Raw genomic sequence first — 24,231 nt, 5'->3', positions numbered from 1 at the left:
TTTCATCAGCAATGGTTAAGCGGCAAAAGTGTACGGACAGTCCACGCAATACAGTGCGGCAATGGAACAAACATTAAGGCATATTTACAAAAAAATGCAAATTTGTAGGTACCAAAAAGCAACTCGTTATAAGGTAAGTCCATAGGCAGCTTTTTTAACAACGATATTAACCTTACAGCGTTATGGTCATATTAGGTACTTAAATATCACTATTATAAACATATTAAGAATATCAAAGCCTATATACAGAAGTAGGTATCATTTTGAACGTTTCGAATAACTCTTATATATTATCAACTAAGGCGCTATTCAAAACGTTCAAAATGCTACTTACACTTCTGTATGGGCTTTGATATTCTTACTACAGCCTTCAATCATTATGCACTATCATAACGGACAGCATGTTCGATTTAAACGTGCAAAAAGCCTTTGTGTGATGCGCAAACCAAGTATAGTCCTACTAAAGCTACCCAAAATTAATTACTCTGTTTTTCCACATAAACGCATCAGGTCATTGTATATTACGAACAAAAGGACTTTCCCCACTAAACGAAATGAAGGTCATTTACAACGTTGGAACAAATTTGCAATTTCTCCCTGGGTATAGTATTGGTCTCTAAGATTGTGCTGTGCAAGTGTACCATTCTACAATAGACCAGTGGCTTGTTCGTCGTTTCACAAATCAGAATGAAATATAACTTCCCGGACAAAATCGAACCACAAACAGAATTGAACACAAGGCGATAAAAAAACACTGGAATCTTTTCGTCGAAAAAGGCGTCGATTTCTATATTCAAGAGGCGTGTGTATTCGCGTGTGCCGATTTTCATGAGTATAAGTTATTTGTGGTAATTTCACAAGGCGGTGTTCTAGACGGCAAGCTAATGGCCTTTATCCCTCTAAACCCCCCTAAAACAAATAATTTACAGAAAATAAGATGGAACGAAGATGGATAACAAAATAAATGGATTTGCAATAAAATTGCGTGTTTCTTTTTTGTTTTCGGGCCAAAGACTCTGATATGCGTAGTCAACAGAAAGAGCTAACAGTGCCTTATAGGTTAACAATTTTTTTTCCGTTTTTTACTTCAGTCCTTATTGGAGGTGGAGAATGTTTTACGTGCAAGGAAACAAGCAAACTGATCAGCAAAAAAAAAGGTTTTTCAGAGCCCGCTTTGCCCTAGCAAATATTTCTCGCGCTCGTTGAAGAGTTTACTTTTCTTTGAACCAAGATTTACTTTCCTTCGAACCAAACTAGGTAAGATAGTGCGAGGAACCGTAATAGTACATAACTCATAAGCACCAGGAAGGAGATATTCTTGTGATTAAGCTCTACGCCGATTGGTATAAGCGCACAGCTGAGTCCTTGCCGGGAATCGATCCCGCAACCTCTGAAAGTTTGCGAGAGAAATTCAGTCGGCCCAGTTCCTTAGTTGTAACGCTGTTAAGAGCTTCCAATCGGCCGGTTAGTTGGAAGTTTAGTTTGTACAGGTTTTGGGATCGAACCCTCGGTGAATCAATGACGTCACAAGAGCGTCATTTTGCCTGGCAGTGACGTCACACGTGGTTCTCAGCCGGGCTTGCGTAAAAGCGCATGTCTTCTTCAGAAGCTACAAAATAAAACAAAGTGTAATGCATTATTATTTAGTATTTAGTACATAATAACAGAATACTCGAGCAAAGCTAGTAATTTAGATCAGACACATGAATGTTAAAAGATATATATATATTTCGCCAGCAAATGCATCGTCAGTATACCTTATTAATTGAGGTCGAACTGAGGTCGACATTTATTTTGCAACGGCCTGAGTGATTTCCACTATCACACATTCAGTGCTAGGTTTTTCAAAAAAACTTTTTGCTAAAATACATTATTGCATTTGTACGTCACAGAATTTGGCAAATTCCAGCATTGAGAAATGGTCTGTAAGTTCAGATTAACGTAAATCGTGTGCATAATTTGCTGTAATTAACCTAACTTTTTGCTTGTTTGAAATTCCTTTACCCATTCCCAGGTCCCAAATAAAATAGGTTTAAGGGATGTAATGTAGTTAAACTATAGTTTATGTCGAACAGGTTAAAATGCGAAACGTCGCTAAGCTATTTTCGTTGTCATGGTCGCTCAGTTAAATTCCGTTCAAATAACCCAACATTGATACTTAGTGCGTACAATTCCATGGTTGGTTCTCGAAATGCTTTACAGCTGAGCATGCGTTTTCCAAACAGTAAGATGACAAGTAGCCTACACACTGTATAGGCCTGATTCTGACCATTTAGGTCTAATAATCTGGAAGAAATAACTGGAAGCCTCGTTTTTTACTCGTCCAAACTCTTACCCGAATTTGTAAGCGCGCCGTTCGCGTACGAGGGGGAATTCCCGTTGGTGAGCTGGTGGGCGTCGGAGTTGCCCGACCGAATACTGGGTCGGTTCAGTTTGGGCAGGGCGTACTCGATATCATCCTGGAAGCGTTTTTTCGAAGTCTTCGGGCGCCAGTCCACTACTCGGCACGCCTGGAACGAGTAGGAAATAGCATCGTGGGTTAATTTAAGTGAGACGAGTAGAAAATACGAGTTGGTTTCGGTGCTGGAATCTTAAAAAAAAAGCTCTAAAGGCGGTGCGACGAGTTCGACCCGCGTACTCGAACTCGAAACGAGTAGGCCTAGCCGAGTCGAGTAGAACATACGAGTTGGTGTTGGTGTTGTAAGCTTGATAAAGATTATAAAGATTAGCATTATAGGTGGTGCGACGAGTTTGACTGTTGTACTCGAACTCGAAACGAGTAGGCCTAGCCGAGTCGAGTAGAACATACGAGTTGGTGTCGGTGTTGTAAGCTTGATAAAGATTAGCATTATAGGTGGTGTGACGAGTTTGACCCATGTACTCGAACTCGACAAAGTATGCCTAGCCGAGTCGAGTGGTTGTGCAAACTGCTGCGGAGTGCAAACCGTATTATTTGAAATTACACCTTTCATTTCAATATTGCAAAAAAAAGGTTTAATTTTTTACCACATTGAAAAAAAAAACTGTCATGTCGGACCGGACACATTGAATAAACGCCTTTTTTCATCACCGTCTGTAAGCAAAGCGTTTAATATTTTAGAAAATTGGGTTATAATCGGTAACAATGATGATTTTTGTGACTCCCATGAGTACTGTGTAATTTTTGTTATCCCTTAATACAGCGGTCTCCTACCTATGGGTCGCGACCACATGTGGGGTCGCCTAAACATTTTATGGGGTCGCAGTCACTTACCAATATCTGCAGTTTTAGTTCTATTTTATTGCGTACGGGATTTAAACGAGTGCAATGAGTATATTCAAACGAAATAACCTGGACCTGGGTATAATTCAAGCACAATCAATCGCTTGTGTTATTTAGTTCAAGCATTAGTTATCTAAAAACAAACTGGGGTCGCATGTAAATGCGGATATCAGTTTAATTAAAGTTGGAGACCACTGCCTAGCCCTAAACAAATGCAACTGCGCAACAAAACGACTTAAATGAAAATGGAATTTTTAATCTTACCTTGATGGCCTCCTTCAGGTCACGTGCGTAATCGCAGTTGTTACGCTTGAGTGCTCTTTTGACTCCAGGCGTGCGAATGAAAATCACCTTCATCTGGTTTTCTTTCATGTTGATGAAGCCCTGCGACGAAATTACGGTTCTTAGAAAAGTGAATAAAGCATAAAAGACCATGATGCATGCCGCACAGTAGTGTTATGGTTTGTTTCGTGAAGGTTTCGCGTCGACGTTGCAACACTTTGGCGTAAATTTAGGTTTTAAACCGTATTTTGCAAAATACTGAATGTCTAACGCTTGAAGCATAATACTAGCATTTTATAGTCATATATGGCCACAGCACGCCTACTTATGAAATACACTGTTACTGCTAGGCATAATGTAAAACCGAGTAGTGCTCATCCAGCAGTTTTATTATAACAATGGATATGGCGCCGAAACTTCGATTATTTATAATAAAACTGCTGGGTGAGCAATACTCAGTTAAACGCCTATTTATATTTGTAAGTCTAATGGTATGATGTAAAACCTTGTCGAATAATGGCAGTCCAAACTTTTTTTTTTTAATCCAAACTTTTATTTTACTTCACTAAAACTATTTTAGGGTAATTGGTGCAAAAAATACACCCCTGTTTCACTTGGTGCAATGGTTCTTAACCGCTTTATATAGCCTCGTATCAGTGGCTATTTACTTAATATTAAACCATTTTATGCTAAATTTGAAAAGCTTAAATATGAATCAAAAAGCCTTGCTCTCAGCGATAGTTGTGAGTGTAGATTTAAGGTATCGTGCCATTACAACAAAATAAGAATATGAGCAAATAAAGCAATCTTACACTCGCGTAATTGACCTAAAAGCTTCATAAAACTTGACTATATAGTTTTTGCGCATAGGAATAGTTGTACGTGTAACAGCACTACAGGTAAAGAACCTCAAGTTTAAGGCGACCGATTTCATTGCACGTCTACAACCAGATTTATAGGCATTTTACGGCAATCGGCAAATCGGTACAACCCTTTCGTCACCAGCAGTGACGTCACATTTACCTGCTGCGCTTCGAAGAGCATCCGCTTATCGTTGACGTATTCCTCGGTTAGAACGACCACCATGCGATGACTTCTCTGCAGGTCGCGCAGAAGGGTCTCCACCGAAACTGAGAACAGAATAAAGCGGTTATTTTACAGTCAGCTAGGTAGAGGAGTGCGAAAGAACATGCTGGTGTGGAGCTATGTCCGTCGAGAGCAAAACCGAACTGTGTTTTGCGAGATTGTGCGATTGCTTAAATAGTTTAAAAGAAATATATATATGTGAAATATGTGCAGTAGAAGTCTTGCTAAAATACCAACTCTTATTAAAAAACAGAAACACGCAAACCGCCTTAATTTGAGTATAATGACGAGGGGGTTAAACGTTGAAAAGCCCTAACAGAAGTACATGGTTTTAACGCTGTTGATTCAAAAATCTTTAATTTTTTGGCTTATAATCACGATAACAATTCAGGAGCGCGTTTTTTGTATGGTTAAGGACAGTTTACTTAATGTTTTCAGCACATAGCTGCTACGGGACTGGCACATAGTCAGTAAAATGTTTCAGTTTTTATTGCTCGTTAGGTAAAAGATTGTATGGGTGTTACTTTACATCTGAACAAGATGCTAAGTATCGCACATGCTCAATCGCCACTTACATCCCATTTCGACTCCGTCCTCCCACTTGTCGAAGTAGGACGACTCTCCGTACATTTCGACCGCCTTCGCCTTGGTCCACTCCATTATCTCGCCGACCATTTTACGCTCGCTGTCCGAAGTGTTGTCGGAGAAGGCGTACGACAGCACCATAGCGTACCTTTTGTCGTCTGCCACGGAAATAAACGGACGCTGATTTAAATTATGCGTAATGTATTATAAATCGATCTCTAAAGTGCAATTTGTCCAACAGTATAGTTCCGTCTATTTTGTAGCTTTTAAAGTAGACAAATACAGCTATTAAACATTCTTAAGAATTTCATGATATAATTAAAGTCGTTTGTAAAGACTTTAAGATATATGTCGCCAAAGAACAGTGTTGTAACGGCTTTAGTCAGTGCTTCTCAACCTATGGGTGAAAACGCGACCTAAAATTGGGTCGCTGTTTGATTTGGTTGGGTCGCTGACCGCAGTAGTTTATATGTTTATTGAGATTGGTTTTGAACAAAATTTCTCAATCAAGAAAATTAAGGAAGCAATACAAATAATGTCTTATAATATTTTTTAAAATTCGAAATTCTTTATGCTAATGCATATTTTTTGTTCGCTCGCAAGAAGCTAGTTTTTATTTTGCTTACAAGAAAAAACAACTGGGTCGCCAAAGCCTTGTGAAACTTACGCTTAATATTTGGGTCGCCGCGAAAAAAGGTTGAAAAGCACTGGCTTAAGTCAATGACTTAACTTAAGTGCATTAAGTCACTGTTTTCAAATGACTTGATTTGACTTAAGTCTTTTGAAAAATGGACTGGGTATAAAATAAAATGTTTTTCATAAATCAATTTTTTATGAAATTAAGCTCATATTTATCATAATTTTAGCACCTAAAACAATTTGCTTATATGTTACGTTTTCTTATGACAAAGACGTGACTCGAAGTTGGCTTGCTTAAATTATGACTTGATTTGGTTTGATTGGGACTTGAGTCATTATAAAATGACTGATATACAACACTGCCAAAAGACACATTCAGTAAACAAACCAATGCAATAAAACATGTTGGTAACAAGCAACAACATAAAAACTGAAATGTTTTTCATAAAAATTAAGTAAATAAAAAAACACACAAAAAGCAAATTGTGAACCAACCTCGATCGTATTTGCCGAAATGGCGCCGGTAGAAGAGTTTGAGCTGGAGCCAGTAGTACCAGACCATGGCGGCGGCCAGCATGAAAACGATAAAACACGCCAGCACGATCACAAGTGTCCGGACCCGCTCCTCCAGTTCCTTCGTGTTGTCGAACACCAGCTTTATGGTCTTTGCCTCGGACGTTTTCCCGTTGATCGTAACGCGGACCGTGTAGTTGCCGGCCTGCGCCTTCTTGATGGCTCTGTAAAAAGTGGAACCGGTCAGTATAATTGGGAAAGATTTTTTTCAACTAAGTAACTGAGGTTTGGGGGCCGGCTTTCGTGACTAATAGAAATAAGTTTGAAACGTGTCAAAAGAGGATTGACAAAATTGCAGTTCATATATAAACTGTTGTTACCGGGCTTAGTGATAATAATTAAAAACAACTCTTCTGGTAGACTAGAGGCTTTACGTTATCGCTAATTGTTTTCTTATCTTGTGGTTGCTCGTATTTTTCTTAGTATTTTTTCATTTATTGTACTACGTTCAGTGTCATTCACCCTGACGAAGGCGATTTGAATAGGTTGACAAATTACAATTTCCAGAAGAGCTTGATCATTATTGCAGTTCCTATTTTGCAGTTTATATTTTGACAAAAAATTTCGTGTTTTAATTATATCAGTGGTCCTCAAACTTTATTAAATTGCGGACTACTTATGGTCCGGCAGACCGTTTTAATGTGTAAAACAGCGAAAATTAAAATTGACTGAACAACAATAACTCTAACAATCAGTTCGGTCATATCAACTACACTTACTGTACACAAGCAGTCATAAGGTCTGTTATACAACTCAATAAGAAAAATATTCTCCCAACTAGCATAACTTTTATTATCAGCCTTAAAAGATATGTTGTAAGGACACCTTCAAACCCTCCCACGGATAATATACTGTGTTAATTACTTAAATCCCGGAATTTCATTTCTCTTATGTCGCAGTACAAACATACTTACATTTTCAACTTTCGGTGTATGTCATTAAAGCTCAAATGAAAACCTATAGATGAGTCAATGCAAATCGGTATTTTTGTACAATCGACTAGAATGTTACACGTAATTGCTTTTTAGGGTGGAGGGTCTATTATGGCAGACAGCCATACTAACCTAAATATACTAAAATTAAGTTTAATGGTGAAAATAACGGCCCAAATAGACGTTAAAAGCGACATGCTTTATTTTCAAACGTTTCGGCAAATGCTCATGCCATCATCAGTGATATTGCCGAAAACGTTTGAAAATAAAGCATGTCGCTTTTAACGTCTATTTGGGCCGTTATTTTCATCATTAAACTTATGAACAAATCCGTATATAGTGTTTCTAAAATTAGGTTATTCTGGTATTTATTTGTTTGCCGAAGTTTCGGCTACCTATCCAGAATGCTTACATCAGGGAATGGAACAAAACCACGCCAAACACCACGCAACGTAAAACGACACAAAAAGGATGCAAAAATGCGCTACACAACGTTCAACATAAAAGCGATAAGGGCAACGACGCAAAAACTCTGCTTTTTATCGTTCAACACCTGCCTATATGCGAAGATAAGTATCAGGGGAACTTATTTCCAGTACATACTATGCCTGGTAGGCCAACTAACCTAAAGTTGAGAAAGACTTTAAATGTCTTGTCTTTTTCCTTCTGCTTGATCATGTTAAAACAGTGAAAATTGATACATAATATATTTCTCTGAACTAATTCAAACCCTCCCAATAATACAAATTGTAAATAACTAAAATAAACTCCTAAAATTTGATTTCTGTAAGTCGCAGACAAATATAACTCCATAAGTTTCGTTTTAGGTCATTGAAAACCAACAAAACCCTAGGTGAGTCAATGCAAATCGTTATTTTGTACAATCTAACTAAATGCTATACGTAATTGTTTTTTAGGGTGGAGGGGGGGTTGATATCGCCTATTTTGGTAGACAAACGTACCAACCTAAAGTTAAGAAAGACTTTAAACGTCTTGTCTTCTTCTTTCTGCTTGATCTGGTCATCTTCAGGCACGTAATCAAAGCAGGGCGGGTCCTCATTCACAAATTCGCGCCTGAACAGAAATTCAATGTTTTCTGCTATACTTCCATGCTTATGTTAGGTGCGCATTACGTGTAGACGCATTACGTGCGTGTAGATGCATAACGTGTAGACGCATTACGTGTAGACGCATTACGTGTAGACGCATTACGTGTAGACGCATTTACGTGTAGACGAATTTACGTGGATCTTGCCAATAGGTATAATAGTTTTATTTGTGTGTAAAAGCCGTTTGTTATTTATTTACGTGATATACAAGCTAAACAACTTCGTTAGATTACTATGCGACGCGCGAAACAAATGTATTGCTCGCTGCCGAAGCGTGTTATTTGAGTGGACCAACCTTGTCTTATATTCAAGTAAGCTTTTACAGGCAGGGTTTCTTAACAAGGGGTGCTGGGGTTGCTGAATCAAACACATAAATCGTATTACTGTAATTTATTTCTTCACTCAGTTAAATGAAAAACAAGCTCACGTTTTGCTATTGTGTTACTGTGTTATGAGTAACTCGTATAAAAATAAAATAAGAATAGTTTTATTATTTAGGCAAGTCTAGAGGGGGTGTGAGAATTGTTTGGTGATTTGAAAGAGGTGCGAGAATTGTTTGGTGCTTTGGAAGGGGTCCAGCAAGACAAAAGGTTAAGAACCACTGATAAAAGGTAAGTTGAAGCGAATTCTTTACAACCAAATGCGTTACAGCAATACTTACAGTCCACACGAGATGGGACTATCGGCAGTCGGGGTCACCAAATTTGGCAGGGAGTTACGACAAATTACATTGCTGCTGTCTTCGCCGCCCTAAAATGAGAAAAAAGTAAACAAAATGTTACTTACAAAAGCTACGTAAATGAATGTGAGAAAACAGAACACAGTTTGACTGCTCATCTCCTCCCAAAAACTAGTTAGAAATCCAACCTGTTACAACTAAGTTTTTAAGAGATTGTGCTGTAGAAAAAAATTTAGCTTTGCCTAACAAAGAAAATTTGCCGCTAAGAGATATGTTTGACATCGATTACAGCCTGTTGGTTCATTTCAACTAACAAAGCACATAACTTTATATATTTATCTATGTAAGATTTTAAATTCGTTTTTTATTAAAAATTTACCGTTTAAAGTGGAAAATTGTATGTTGGATTGTATAACAGGCTGGTCTACCTTTATGGTTATATTTTTATTTAACCGGCATATATACAGTATATAAGTTAGCCAACGTCTTCTCGTTTAAAACATTTGCCCTGCTATTATGCCAGCTGGTATCTGCTACCTAAACGTCGGTTAATAACTTTTCATCTATTTCAAGCGAAGAGCGCAGTTTTCATCTATTTCAAGTCAATTTTCAGAAAAATGTCGGCGCAAATATATGTGATGAGAACGACGCGGCAATTCTATGTTTGTCGGGTTATTTCGTACCGCACCTTGAACCATTCGACGCTCAGGTTGCCGTCGCCCAGTTTATTGATGTCTTTTCGGCTGTCGCACGAAATTGGGACGTTCGTGTTGTCGAAGAAGAGAATCTCCTTTTCACAGTTAACGTCCGGTTTGAAGAACTGGTCTTCCTTTTCTTTGAATGCAAGCAAAAAATCGTGAAAGTCCGGTTTAGGAGCCTTCGAAACTAAAAATCATCCGGCTGTCGTTTGGTAAGAGTTTCTTTTTCTGTTCTTGCAGATAGAAATACATCGGATTGGAAGGTCACTATAGCAGTGCTTCCCAGAATAGGTGCCATTTGCAATGCTTAAGGGTGCCGAGAGATATTTCATATTCCTATGGATCCCAAGTTTTGCCCTTTTAGCGAGTCTCTTGAAACATATTTTGTGGATGACTAGAGTTGCAATAAATGAAGGTTCTTTAACCTGGTGTATAGTTAATTTGTGTTGGTTCAATCTCGTATATTGTGACGTAACAGTAAACCGACGGACGAAAATACTAGAAAGGTTGCCTCGAACTTCATATAACTTTTGTAAGGGGCAGTAGCGCAAATAGGGTTGGCAGTCACTGCACTATACAATGAAACAAACCTTTTAGCGAGATCATTTTTATAATGAAACACATTGTTGCATTTTTTAAATCATTTAATCAACAACATTATGGTGTTCGGTCATCCTGACCTAACGCATGTATAAAACTATTTTAAAGCAAGATATACCTATTTTGCCGATTTTCCATCCAGTATTTTTAACTAGAAATAATAAAAAGGGTATATATTGTTTGTTGGCAATAATTTCTGGGATCTTTCAGTGTTAGAGTAATTGACTAACGAACCGTCAATTTAGGTCAGGGCAGATTAAACTAAAAAAACTAGACTGTTACCTTTTACGCAAACGGAGTAGTGGGCGATGTAGGCGGTTTGAGCCCCGTATGTCAAAGCACAGGTGTATATGCCAGGAAACAGAAAGCTAGTGGACGGAACCTGAAAATTAATGTTCCAATTATTTATGGTATGCTTGCTTATGCCTGCCCTTTGTGTTCGCTTTGGTAAATCGCGGCTTCGCAATAATTTGAAAAAAATTATCAAAAAACAATTTTTCTTCTACTCTCTCTATTTCCTCAGAAACATGAACATAAGACAACAATTTTCAATTTAAAAAATATGTATATTTTTTTATTTAAAAAAAATTAGTTTCAAAATAAATGGAAATGTTTTAATCAATCCGTTGTGCAAACGGTATTTATTTAAAACACAAAATGAATGTTCCGAACTAATTAGCGTTTAGGGTTTTTTAAGCTGTTTATTTAGCTTTATAAAAACATTTTTTTTTCATATAACTATATTGCAAGCTTACTCACATAGAACATATTTGGATAGTTGAGGTGTTTTTTATCACCAATCACGTTGATATCGTAGCGGTTGTAAATGTCCACCACGTTTTTGCACGGTTTATTGTCGACACCACCCGAGCGTTTTCTTGAGGTCTTCACCCATTTTACTTCGTACTGATCCCGGGATACAGCCGGAGGTAAAATTCCGCTTCCGGGAACTAAATAATAAAGTTGGTTATTTTTCATTAACCGTCAGCTTAATTTTAACAAAACCTAAATCGCTAATTTTCCCACCATCACCACAGTTCAAACAATCGACCATCCAACAACCGTTTAACCATCTAACCACCAACCATCAAATCAATCCACAATTCCACCAGCCAACCATCCCAGCAGCCAACCAACAAACCAGCCAATACTCCCAACACACAACCATCCAGTCAAATAGCTATCCATCCAACTAATTCACCATCTAACCATTCAAATATTCCACCATCCAACCATGCCACCATACAACCAACCTACCATTCCACCATCCAACTATCCAACCATTCCACCATCCAACTATCCAACCATTTCACCATGCCACCATCCAACCATCCAACCATTCCCCCATCCAACCATTCCACCACCCAACCATTTAACCATCTCACCATGCCGACATCCAACCATTCAACCATGCCACCATCCAACCATTCCACCATCCAACCATTCCACCATCCAACCATTCCCCCATCCAACCATTCCACCACCCGACCATCGAACCATCCCACCATCCAACCTGTATACCATCCAACCATTCAACAATCCAACCAACCATAAAACCATAACTTAAAACTTACCGGGGTAACAGTAGGCGTCGATTGTGTTTTTGGTGCTAACTTTAAGGTACTGGACGTTGACGTCATCCGCCAGACTCTGTTTGACGTCACTTGTGCAGTTCACATTTGGCAGTGATGTCACTGTTACGGTGACGTTTTGCGATAAGCAAACGGTCCCCGAAGTCTGCCAAAATTTAAATCGTACCATATTGTAATACTTTTAAATCAGACCATATTGCAATGCAGCTTTTGGTTATTTACATTATTAGCAAATATTTGGTCATATAAGTGCGTGTATTTACGGTTTTTGCAAGTAAATGTAAGTTAACCTCGCTTAACCTGAGCATTGTTATTGCAAAGTGTGTTGTGCTTAACGTGTTGTTTATATGAAACAAAAACAAATGTTGACACAAGGTATCATCGATGCAAGAACAAAATATGTAAAGCGCCACAATAAAAAAAACTCTATTTTGCAAAAAACTGTGTCGTGCAAAGGTCGTTGTGCACAAAAGGAACACGAGGCCTTGCCAATCTCAGTGCTTTATTTTTCCAGCAACTCTACGAAGGAGCCCCAACAACAAGTTGAATCTGTCTGACTAGACACTTTTGAGAACAATCTCCGCCTATTGTGACCGCCGCGTTTAGGCAACAACAGAGAAACGACGGGTCTCTGTTTAAATCGGTGGCACTCAACCTGTGCGACGCTGCACACTAGGGACGTCCGATATAATGAAATATCGAAGCCGATACCCGATGCCAAGTGTGAGTATCGGTACTCGTCCGATACTAAGGCAGTATCGGGGCCGATCCGATATCAAATTAATACAGGTGTTTTAGCCATGATTTGAGATTAAACGCAGCGATTCAAACATAAAAGGTAAATTGATCGGTATTTTTTTTAACAACTGGAGGTAAATAGAGTTAAACTCTTAACCCGAAAGCAAACTTTGGTGAAAAACCTGAAAAAAAGGGCTTTTCAATGTTTCGATTTCAGCTATTTCGCTTGTTGGAACATAGCAATGACGTCATTCGGTTTTGGATCGGATCGCGATATTTTGCGTCCAAAATATCGGGTATCGGGTATCGGAACAGAATATCAAGTATCGGACATTCCTATTGCACATTACTAAGCCCGAAAGATTTCGATGTGTGACGCGGAACCTTTTGTAGCATTACAAAAATCAATTTATGTTACATAAACAGCAGACATAAAGGCAAGCATGCGAGACTTTAATGCACACTATTGGTGAAAGAATTGATAAAGCTATTTTTTTCTGATTGCTATAGCCTCATGGGAAGAGTGATTCATGTTTGACTGTATTGTTTAGTGGAAAGTGTTAAGATTAACAGTGAGTTTGTTAAAGCACATTTTGATGTAAGTGCTTTATGAGCTATTTAGTTGTGTAAACATTCTATTAATTGCGGTTAAACGGTCAAAGGTCACTTAGCACATGGTGCCTTGACATTGTGGTTGTCGTTAACAGCAGTTACCATGTCACAGTAGGAGCTCGCCTTGTTAAGTACTACTTGTATGTGTTTGGCGATAATGTTTACCTTACACTGATGTTGTTTTTGTATTATTAACATTGTTTAGCATTCATTCGAATTAAGATATAAATCCACTTGTGCAAGCCTTTGTGTTATTAATACATTCCCGTACACTGATAAAGACTTCAGTATCGGATCAGATCCATTAGTTTTAAGAAAGCGTAATGGGAGTTCTTACCGTGCTAAAAACAAGTTAAAATGTTTAAATCTACTGATGTCAATGGCGCACGCGTTCCTGTCACGAACTCTCCTACTTTCAGAATGTCTGTTACCATAATAGCAAGACGCCAGTTTTCTTGTAAGAATGTACTGGTTTGCAGACGAGCCAATTTTCAAGGAAATTTGCCCAGTTCGCAAAAATAGCTTTGCCATCGAAACGCAAGGTCAAGATATAGGTTCCAAACATTGCTTTTTGTGTTTACGCCCGTTTTCAGATGTTTGTAGGAATGTTTGATGTACTCGATCGGCTTAAATCATTTTTAGCAAAGAAAAACAAAAGACTTTAAAAAAAATGGAATTTCATTAAACACGCATTCAAACTTGAACTCAAAAAATTCATCCAAGTTATTAGGCACTATTGTATGTTTAGTATATATTTGTTTATCTATAGGTAAAAAAAAAACGAAGGCTTGTTTTTTTATGCCTTTATTGATTTCTACTAGTTCGACGCATTGTATGGACACTGAACACACCACTGACTTTTGTCCACGCGCAATGTCAAAGACGATTTTAACTTAGAGTGCAAGCTACAGCGATGGTGTATGCGGTGGCAAAGCACTTTTCAAGTGACGCATGGTGGTTAGAGTCGATCTAACGGACTTCGTAAATAATAGATGTCAAAATGTTTTTTTTGCCGAAACAAAACGCTATGTGTGTAGGGCGAGAGTACGGTTTTAAAATAAAATTCGTAAAGTGATTCTTAAGGTATTTGGGCTGCATAAGTTACACGTGAAAGAGTTTTGGCAACCAGTGCTTTCTCTGGCCATTTATATACTGAGCATATGTTTGTTTTCGGCGTGGTTGTTTAATGCCAAGTTGGCATAAATCAAAAATCTTGTAAACTAGTAAAATGAGTAAACACGTTTACCGAAATACGAAAAAATATACATTCATTATACTTAGCTTGTATGTGGTTTTGTACTTTTTTAATGTTGACACACTTTTGGTTTATCGCATGAATAAGTGAGCGAGAAGAAAATCTAGTGGTCAGAAATTCCGGGGGTGTCGCGCAAAGTTCACACCTTAAAGATAATACAGCTGGCAGCATTCAATAAAAACAGCTTTATGCTATTTGTGGTTGAGGTTAACCCTTGTCCGTTCGCATTGCCGCCTTGTCCTTAAAGCAAGAAGACCTACCAAAAGCAAACTATACTCACCAGATAAAGGGAGTAACGGACCAGGCCGGGATCTGATGACGTCAGAGTGATTGCTTCTTCTGAAGGCGACATAAGGGTGTTGTGGCCCTCCACGTAACACTGAAAAAAGTGTACAGAAACTTCGTTGTAAAATAAATTAAAAAAATAATAATTTGCGCTTACCCAAATACCCGTTTAATGAAAACCCTGGAGTCTGGAAAATGATCAGGAAATAAAATAACTCACATTTCAAAACTAAATCCTATAATTTGGGCAAACCATACCAAAAAGTTATAAATGCTGTAGGCTAAGTCAAACAAGGATATCATCTATTTAAAAAAACAACTGACGTTTAAAGAGGCATTAAACGTTTTGATCGAAAACATCATTTCTATCTTTTTTACGCAATTTTAACAATATAGAAACAAATTGGACCAAAAGTATATTTTAATGGGGCATAAAACTGCAATATGCCGCAGTCGCATAGCAAATTCTGCCCCGAAATCTGATTTGCTGCACAACGTTCGGCCCGGGCATATGCTCATTATGCTGTTTCAGTTTTACTCAGAATCTCGAGGACCAATTTGCATCTAATTGAAACAAAAGCCTTACTTTTCAAGTGAATGAAGCAACAATACCCTGCTTCAGACTACCAAGCAATGGTAAAAAACCCGAACGCTGCAAGAAAAACAACAACAAACCCAATAAAGGTCATATAAATGCCCTCTTTGGCAAGCTATTCGTCAGGCAGTATTTGAATAAAAAAACATATTTAACGCGAAACATTTCGCGAAAGAAAAAATACGCGTGTGCCAACATAAAATCGCCACCTTAACCATTATTTTACTCCAATTTTTCAAATGATAATTGTCCGACGATAGTCATTTAACAAAATGTTTTCGATTCACTATTATGACCTGCTACTTCTCAAACTGGCGACAAAATAATATCAACAATTTTATCCTAGCATTATAACTGTACACTGAAAGCCATTCAGAAGGGCTAGATCTCAGTTGTTAACACTCATGTGTGTGTACATATGTTTCATTGAATAATAGATGTTCATTTGTAGCTGTTCAACTGGTCATTTAATTGTGTTATTCGATTTAGTGTCAATAATATAATATCTTGCCAAATTAACTAATAGAGATCATTAAAGAGGGATTAACCGGTCTGCCGACCAACGGTAAACAAATCGATATTCGACCATTAAAAATATTTTCCTGGAAATAACAAGTCAAACACAACGAAGCGGTAAACAACTTAGCGGCCGTACAGAGCCCTGAAAACAAATTATTCACAAAGTAAAAAAACTACTAGATTTAAAATCAATTCAAAGTCGATTTGAGTGGGACACGCTGGCTATTAGTCTATTTAGGTAAACAACGCGGTCAACCCCGTGACCTTTTGATAGGCAAGTAAACCCATTACCGCCCAACTGCATTTGCATCGATATCTGAATAATATTAATCTACAACACACAGGGTTAGCTTACAGCTATAATGCCAAAATTGCATGCAAGTTAGGTTTGCAAAATCGGTCGGTCTATCGTTCCATATAGGATTTTGCAGCTTTTTAAAATCGGTGCATTAGCGAAGCGCTAAAATTTGGTTACTAATGCGCTCGTTATTTTTCCATGAATACATACACATGATTTAACTTTATTACCTATGATATCAACATACATATTGCACTTTTAAACAATAACAATAAGCGCAATTTGAAATTCCAAAGGGGGGCAAGAGGCATCTTACTGAAGTAGCATATCAAAAAACAAGGTAAAAAAGTTGTTCAATGTCGCTTAACAACCTGAAACGTACTACGTTTCCACGTTTTAATTTCATTACTTTTGATTCTCAACCCCACCAATGATTTCATTTGGTATCAGATCGGTAGTAGAGGTTCCTTAATTCGGGTATCGGTCACAAAACAAAACACGAGTATCGGACATTAGTCCTGCCCATATGCGGTGTGAGTAGCCCTTGATACAAGCTCAAGAAACTCCTGGTTGCCAGTATTTGGTGGATCTAACTAGAGAAAAATGATTGCCTGACCTGACTATCAGTATAAGACAAAGGAAAACGAGCCACTGCAAACGGCAATTGCTATAGCCTTTATTAGATACAAAATATAACCCAGTCTACGGGCCGAGCGAATACCAGTTTAAAGGCAAAGTGTAGTCCGTTGAAGAGACAGAAGACACAAGATTGTAGATCTAACTAGAGAAAAATATTGCCCTGGCAACCAGTAAAAGAGAGAGGAAAACCCAACTATAGCCGGCAGTTACTAGCCTTTACTAGATGCAGAAGATAACTCCGTCTATGGGCTGAGCGAATTCCAATTTAAAGGCAAAGTGTAGTCCGTTGAAGAGACAGAAGACACTAGTTAGTTTGTAGATCTAACTAGAGAAAATATTGCCCTGGCAACCAGTAAAAGAGAGAGGAAAACCCAACTATAACCGGCAGTTACTAGCCTTTACTAGATGCAGAAGATAACTCCGTCTATGGGCTGAGCAAATTCCAGTTTAAAGGCAAAGTGTAGTCCGTTGAAGAGACAGAAGACACTAGTTAGTTTGTAGATCTAACTAGCGGAAAACATTGCCCTGGCAAGCAGTAAAAGACTGCGGACCCCCCACCTACTGTAACCGGTAGTAGCCTTCCTAGATGCAGGATATCTATGGGAAGAGCGAATACAAAATGTGATCCGTTAAAGGGCAAAAAACATTATACTTGGTACTGGTAGTGCTGTGACTAGAGATGAAGTAGGTTGACGGGATGCAGGTAAACAACCTCTGAATTGTATTTCTCTAACTTTACCAAGAACATCAGCAACGACATCGGTAGCATACGTCGAGATTAAACAAAGAAAAGGGCAAATGTAATGATGTGTGTTTGGTGCTTAAGGATCAAGCAAAATGTGATCTGTTAAAGAGACAGGAGACACTGGCAAGTAGTGTGACTAGATCAGCGGTTCTTAACCAGTGGGCCATGGCTCACTGGTGGGCCATGAAAACATTTTGAGTGGGCCACAGACCAATTTAAAAAAGCTAGATTTACTAAAGAATTTAGTTTCATTTGTGTCACTATACTTAATCTTAGAGGAATAATGGATTGGGGAGGAATTGAGAAGGAATGTAAATTTATTGCTCAGCAGCTAGTGAACGGTTTAAGAAATAATCTGTTTTGAAACACTTTCTGCTGTTTTTTGTTCTAAACCTAGTTTATAGTTGTTTTTTTCCTAAACATTTATTGGGCCGCAGAATTTTTGTGCAACGAAAATGAGCCACGAAAGAAGAAAGGTTGAGTACCACTGGACTAGATGAAGTAGGTTGATCCCCAGATGAAGCAGTTTGACCGTTTAAAGATAAATTACATATCAGCTGCGCAACGAGAGCATCGGTAGCATCCAGATTGAACGAAAAAAAGAAAGGGGCAAATGCGCGGGACAGATGAACAGCCACGGCAGGAGCTCGAATCGAAAGTGTCGGCTAAAACCGCAGACTTCCCTTTTGCCAGCATACAGAGGTCGTGTCACCTTCGCGACGTCGTGAGGTTTGCGGGGGGCGACGTAAAAAGCCGACGGCTGCTTCCAAAGGCGCCTCAGTTTCAAGTTTCGATTAGGCCTGTCTGCTCTGCTGGGTCGTCACGTACAACTTTGGCCCGTTTGACACAAAGTTAATGGCGTCCACGCTTGTGCAAGTTAAAAGTGAGGTTAAACAACAAAAGCTCCAACTGTTTACAACCGGGGAACTTTAACGTAGGCCAGTGGTTCTCAACGTTTGATGGTAGCCTAAAGAAATGATGAACAGATTGCGGCACTCCTACAAGATTTTTACGTAGGTAAAACACTAGAATGTCACAATAAACGAAACTGGAAAAACACACATCAACTCGACACAACGTAAACAGCTAAAAGTGCGGAAAAACGACAAAAGCGCCCAAAGAACTTTTATCTAGACCAGTGATTCCCAAACTGTGTGGCACGGCACACCAGTAAGCCTCTAGAGATTGTCAAGTGTGCCGCGAATTTTCTAATTTTGAAAAATAAGGGTATCTGTATTACCAATAGGAATACACGCAAGCATTTTAGACTTAAATACGCACTATCCATTGCAAATCCATAATTTCAAGACACTCACATATAGTTTGTCTAGACTGAAACTGGTCGGTCCAACAAGACAGACGCAGACCACATCCAACAGTTTCGGTTCTCCAAAATATATAAAAAAGGCGGGAACTGGAAAGGTAGAATGCCAGAGATTGATTGGTTGGACGATCCTCGAGAAACGAAATTATTTTGGCGGGAATATTTTCAGTACCGGTCGTAAATAACGTACGTTTTTGAAAACGACTATAATAAAATATATTTTTGCAAAACGTATGTACAAAGTTTAAAAATGTAATTTCAAATCGTTTCATGGACAAAACAGGGAAGAGTAGTAAATGTATTTACTAAAAACTAGCAAATAAACCAAACCAGTATCGCAAATTCAAAACAACCCCCTGTTTTTATTTGAAATTCAATTCGAGGTCTTTATTTCAGAGTTAAACGAAACTGTATTAAACAAAAATCGGTGTTTCGACTCTAATGTATGCCTCCCAATCTGTACCACCAAAAGATTTATCACAGTGGTATACTTTGATGATACAATAAACGAAATTTAAACAATGTAGATAAACTGTGCACATTGTGGAAAAATATTTATTGATTCATTGCACTCAGGTCAAAAAGCTTATCAAAGAAGTAAAAAATAGTAGTTTATTGTTTGCCTAGAATTTATTTATATATATTTTATCGCCTATAGTTGCAATTATATTGCCCTGAAAAAGATGGCCGAACAGGTGGTCAAAACGTTGGCACTAACAATTTTGCCGGAACAACAGTTTTACAATTGAAACAATGCCTGGTAGCAACAGTATATTCATAAAAATAGCAATTCAAGAATTCCGAAAAAAAAAATGCCCCACCCTTTATCTTAACAATTGTCACAGCAATTTGCCCCGCCAACCCTAGCGGATTATTAGGAGTCCCGGGCGAGTTTTTTACGGCACCTGAACACAATGGAGGCGGTGTTGGATACGTGAGGGATCGATCCTTTCCAAGCAAGGGGCCGATAATTAATAAATTGATCACAGTTCTTAAGCGGTCGTCCTTCCTGTCTTGTGAATGCAGCAAGACGCCGGCTCTGCAGGCATCCTCGCTTTGTTATATCGCTTCTGCTTTGTTTTGTTTTGGTTCAAAAACAAAGCGGAGTCACGTGATCGGGAGGATTTGAAAGCACGTGACGACCTAGCCGAGCGCTGATTGGCTGAGGGTTGAGGACAAAAACTAGCCACGCGCATCCTGTTTAAGAGGCCCTTGCGCAAATGACGATACAGTTCATTTCGGACAAATACTGCCATTGTTTGTTTACGTTCTCCGACAAAACACAGTAGGGTGACAAAACTCCACCAATAAGACCGAAATAAGAATAATATCAACGTCGAAAAAAAACACAGTTCGGAATAAGACCAAATTAGGACTAAATAGTTATAAAAATCGTCTAAATCGAAATAGGTCCCAAATCCACCGGAAAAAACGGGTCAGAATCAGGCCTATATAACCTTTTACCCAACCTCACCCCCAACCCTATATCACTAACTCCCCAAATATGTTTAACCCTAACCCAATTTCTAACCCCTACCATTCGCCCTTTTTGTTTTATCTATTTAGTCCTTATTACGATAAATTTATAACTTATTCACACATGTTTAGATCATATTCAGACGATTTTATTCTTATTAAGTCATGGTTATTACTGCGAATTTGGTTTTATTAGGTCATTGGTCTTAATGTTATGGTATTATTGATTATTCTGAGTTAGATATCGTTGTTTTGTTGTGTTTTCCCAACAATACGTGTCTTGAATGTAAAAGTCCCCTGTCACCATGTACTGTTTAGGTTCCTCAGATGGTGCAGTAAAACAAATGCTTTCATCTCACTTGTGATCTTGTAGTTCATCTGTGGCCGACAGTCACAGAAATGGCAAAAAGCTCACACCTATCGGAATTGTCAGTCGAACTGTACTGTATTTGTTATTAACATATAAATTTTCTTAACTTTATGAAGCTCAATCCCTGCATAAGAAATGTTTTTTTAAACTGGCATCAGCGGGTCCTAGGGACCCGGGAGGAGGTCTAAGTGTATTGCGTCAACATTTTTTAAATTTAATAAGTACAATTTTGTGTTGCTGGAAGACATCCTTCCCATTATGTTGAACTACAGGAGTAAATATGGGATATGCCTGTCACTCAAAGTGTATTTCCTGCACACCTATATAGTTGAAGTTTTTCCAGAAAACATTGGTTAAGTGAGTGACGAACAAAAACGACATTTTAAGCAATTAAACCCCGTCACTAAGGCTTTTAGTAGTTGGGAATAGTTCAAAATTCCACTCAAAATTCTTGAAATTTCCTATTACGGTACTCAAATTCTTGTTTAGAAAAAAAGTAAAAATATGATGACCAGTGAATTCTTCCTGTAAACGCGCTTCGAATTGACATAAACGTTTACTTATATTTTGACTTTCGAATTACGAATATGTATGCAGTAATGCAGTATCTTACGTGGATACGATATTTTTATTTTCAAACAATTATTCATATGTTTTAAGAAATTAATGAGAGTCCGTCAGTTCAAAAAACTCTATTAATAAAACCCAAAAAGTATTGTATGTATAATTTCAATATTGCGCGTATGAATACGAAAAGGGTCGCTTGTCGACAAAGCACAACTCCTTGACACAAAGGGCAACTAACCTTGGCGGAATCAAGCGTTGTGTTGAAGGTCCACAGATCTCGCAATTCATCGCAGTCGAGCTTAAAGGGCCAATCAAAGTAGGCTTTCACGCTGGCGTGCTCCAACGACTGGGAACAATTGACAGCGCTCGGTCCTACACAGAATACGATCACTTACAAAGAGGTAGTTGTAAAGTTGTAAACATTTGCATACAAGTTTGTAGTCGTGGCTAAACAGCAGTAAGTCCGCGAGAAATGCTGCTTTGGCGACAAGGTCGACATTTTTTTAGTGAATTTTATTGGTTCGTTTGTTTTTTGGCTAAAAAAAGCCATACCCATTGTCGTTTGAATTTGTTTCAGGCAGGCCGTCTCACAAACTTTACTAAGTTGTAGTGCGGGGGTTCTTGAACTGGGGTCCATGGACCCCTTGGGGGTCCGTGAAATAATTTTAAGGGGTCCATGAAGGCCAATTGAACTATTAGTGTATATTTAAGAAGTAATTAATTTTTCAAAAAAATAAAACAGTTTAATGAAGAATAAAACGTTTTAGCACTGAATGTATTTAGACTCCATTTTAATTAAATCATCAGCATATTTCTGAAAGTCTATTTGATTGTGACGTCAATTTATGACGTTAAAAATTTCTTGCCTATACTGTGGTCGCAACGAAACAAAAAAAAAGGGGTCCGCGTCGAAAAAAGTTTAAGAACCCCTGTTGTAGTGTAATAGGTTTACCAATGGTTATTTTATGTGATACCAACAATCACAGTTTGTAAAATATTACGGCCTGCCCAAAGTAACATCGCTATTAATATAGACTTTTAAGTAAATTGTGAAACTTTAAAGTAGGGGCAAAAACATGCAACACTTTTGTATTTTAGAAAAAATATTTTAATTTGAAAAATAGTCGCACGCAACAAAACAAATCAAACTTAAATGGAAAACTGAAACACAATCTTAATTCGCAAGAGTAAAAAAAACGATACAAATGTATTTTTTACACTGTGGGTATTACCTGGGACTACATTGGCTAAACAAAGTAGCATATATAGGCAACAGTGATATACATCCTATACGACTATAATTAAAAACAACATAATAATAAAATAAGTAAAGAAAAACAAACTTACCTGTGGTGACGAGTTGAGCTGGAATTGCAGCACCCGCGAAAATCACTTCTATTGCGACCAATAGCAAACATCGTTCTCGTGATTTCATTGTTTTCGATTTCTTAACGCGAAAATATCTAACTTACATATGCTGAAAGCAAAACGACACAACGGTGTAAGATCGGGCGAAAAACTAGCAACTGCAAAAACACGATTTGTAGTGGTTTGCTATAATAAAAAGCAAACACCCTTGCTTTCAAATTATGCGCTAAACTCGCTACGTTCGGTGCCGTATTGTATTTGATCGGCATACAACCGACCGCTGAAAATGCGTGGCTCAAACGTCTCGGTTCGAGTCACCATTCTTCGCCCTGATTACATCTCTTTGGCCGGATGGGACTCCTGCCTTTTTCTTTCTTTAGGGAGACGTGAAAACCTCACGGGTTGGTCGGGTGGGAACCGACTACTTTTTATGCCGAGATAAAAGTGATTTTTTACTAATGCTGAGCCTGGCGTTTTTCGAGGGTCTGAGTAAATTAAAAAAAGGGGTAAAAAACGGTCACGGAAGCGTCGAAGTAAAACAAAAATCAGGTTGAAAAGATACACAAGATCATGATTAAAAGAGCCTAAAGTGCTTTTTGATTGTGACCGAAACGCGCAGAGACATAGCTGAAAAAGTAGTGTGCTTTTTCGTAATGGTAAATAAACAGTGAATAGGTGGCTGAAATTGCACAAAGCCAAAACTAAAAATTAATCTAACCATTTTAAGAGCGACCACCTTACGAGATAAAACGTCGGCCATAAGGCAAACTGACTACAATGGAGCCTAGTTTTTAAATGAAAATAATTAAGGGTTGGGACAACTTAGAACGGGAATAGCGCATTTTCAAAAATTGGAAATAGCGCAGTTTAAAAAAAATTTGCTTAAAAATTAACTTAACTAACGGCGATCGGAGAAGATTAAGCGTTTGCCATAGGGCGAACTATAGCGAAGTCTAGTATTAAAAGATAGCAATTGAGGGTTGAACAAATTAGCACGGGCATTGTTAAAAACAGGAGCCTGACGGTCCTCCGAGGAGACCGCGCTTATGTAGACTAGTTCCGCCCTAATTCGACTTACTTGCGTCTTTTTTCTAGGCAGACGCTCAACGCTGGGCCGAAACGCAACGGCAGGCGATCGAAGTTTGCCAGAAGAAATGCGGCCCTAGCTGTGGAAACGGAAAGGGTTCGCCGAAATACTAAGGGGAAAATTAGGCGCGTGGACCACCACTGAGCGAAACGCTTTGTGTATACAAGGATTGCTGTATACAGGGCAAAATTTAATGAAGGTTTTTGCGGCAGTGTTTTAAAAAGAGTATTTTAAATTGGGGTTATTGGGTGCGCATCGGTAGTATCAGTAATGAACTGCATCATGCTTTCCCAAATACGTTTAATTTAGGAGAGCC

General features: G+C 38.3%; 1 protein-coding gene across 1 annotated transcript; it reads right to left on the bottom strand.

Moving 5' to 3' along the window:
* Nucleotides 1–22,959, bottom strand: LOC146135553 (uncharacterized). Its single transcript, XM_083395198.1, has 15 exons — nt 22,808–22,959; nt 21,699–21,832; nt 14,923–15,021; nt 12,020–12,182; nt 11,205–11,395; nt 10,728–10,827; nt 9,836–9,981; nt 9,130–9,218; nt 8,326–8,433; nt 6,350–6,591; nt 5,206–5,373; nt 4,568–4,674; nt 3,527–3,646; nt 2,336–2,510; nt 1–1,609 (listed from the first exon to the last, which is right to left on the bottom strand). The coding sequence occupies exons 1-15, from the start codon at nt 22,893–22,895 to the stop codon at nt 1,557–1,559; spliced, it is 1,983 nt and encodes a 660-aa protein (XP_083251324.1). The 5' UTR covers nt 22,896–22,959; the 3' UTR covers nt 1–1,556.
* Between the last annotated feature and the right edge of the window lie 1,272 nt (nt 22,960–24,231).

This window comes from Ascidiella aspersa, chromosome 8, assembly GCF_963924565.1.
Source record: "Ascidiella aspersa chromosome 8, kaAscAspe10.2, whole genome shotgun sequence".
In the NCBI taxonomy this organism is placed as follows: Eukaryota; Metazoa; Chordata; class Ascidiacea; order Phlebobranchia; family Ascidiidae; genus Ascidiella; species Ascidiella aspersa.
Note: the sequence above shows the minus strand (reverse complement) of the source record. Positions and strands in the feature narration are given on the sequence as shown.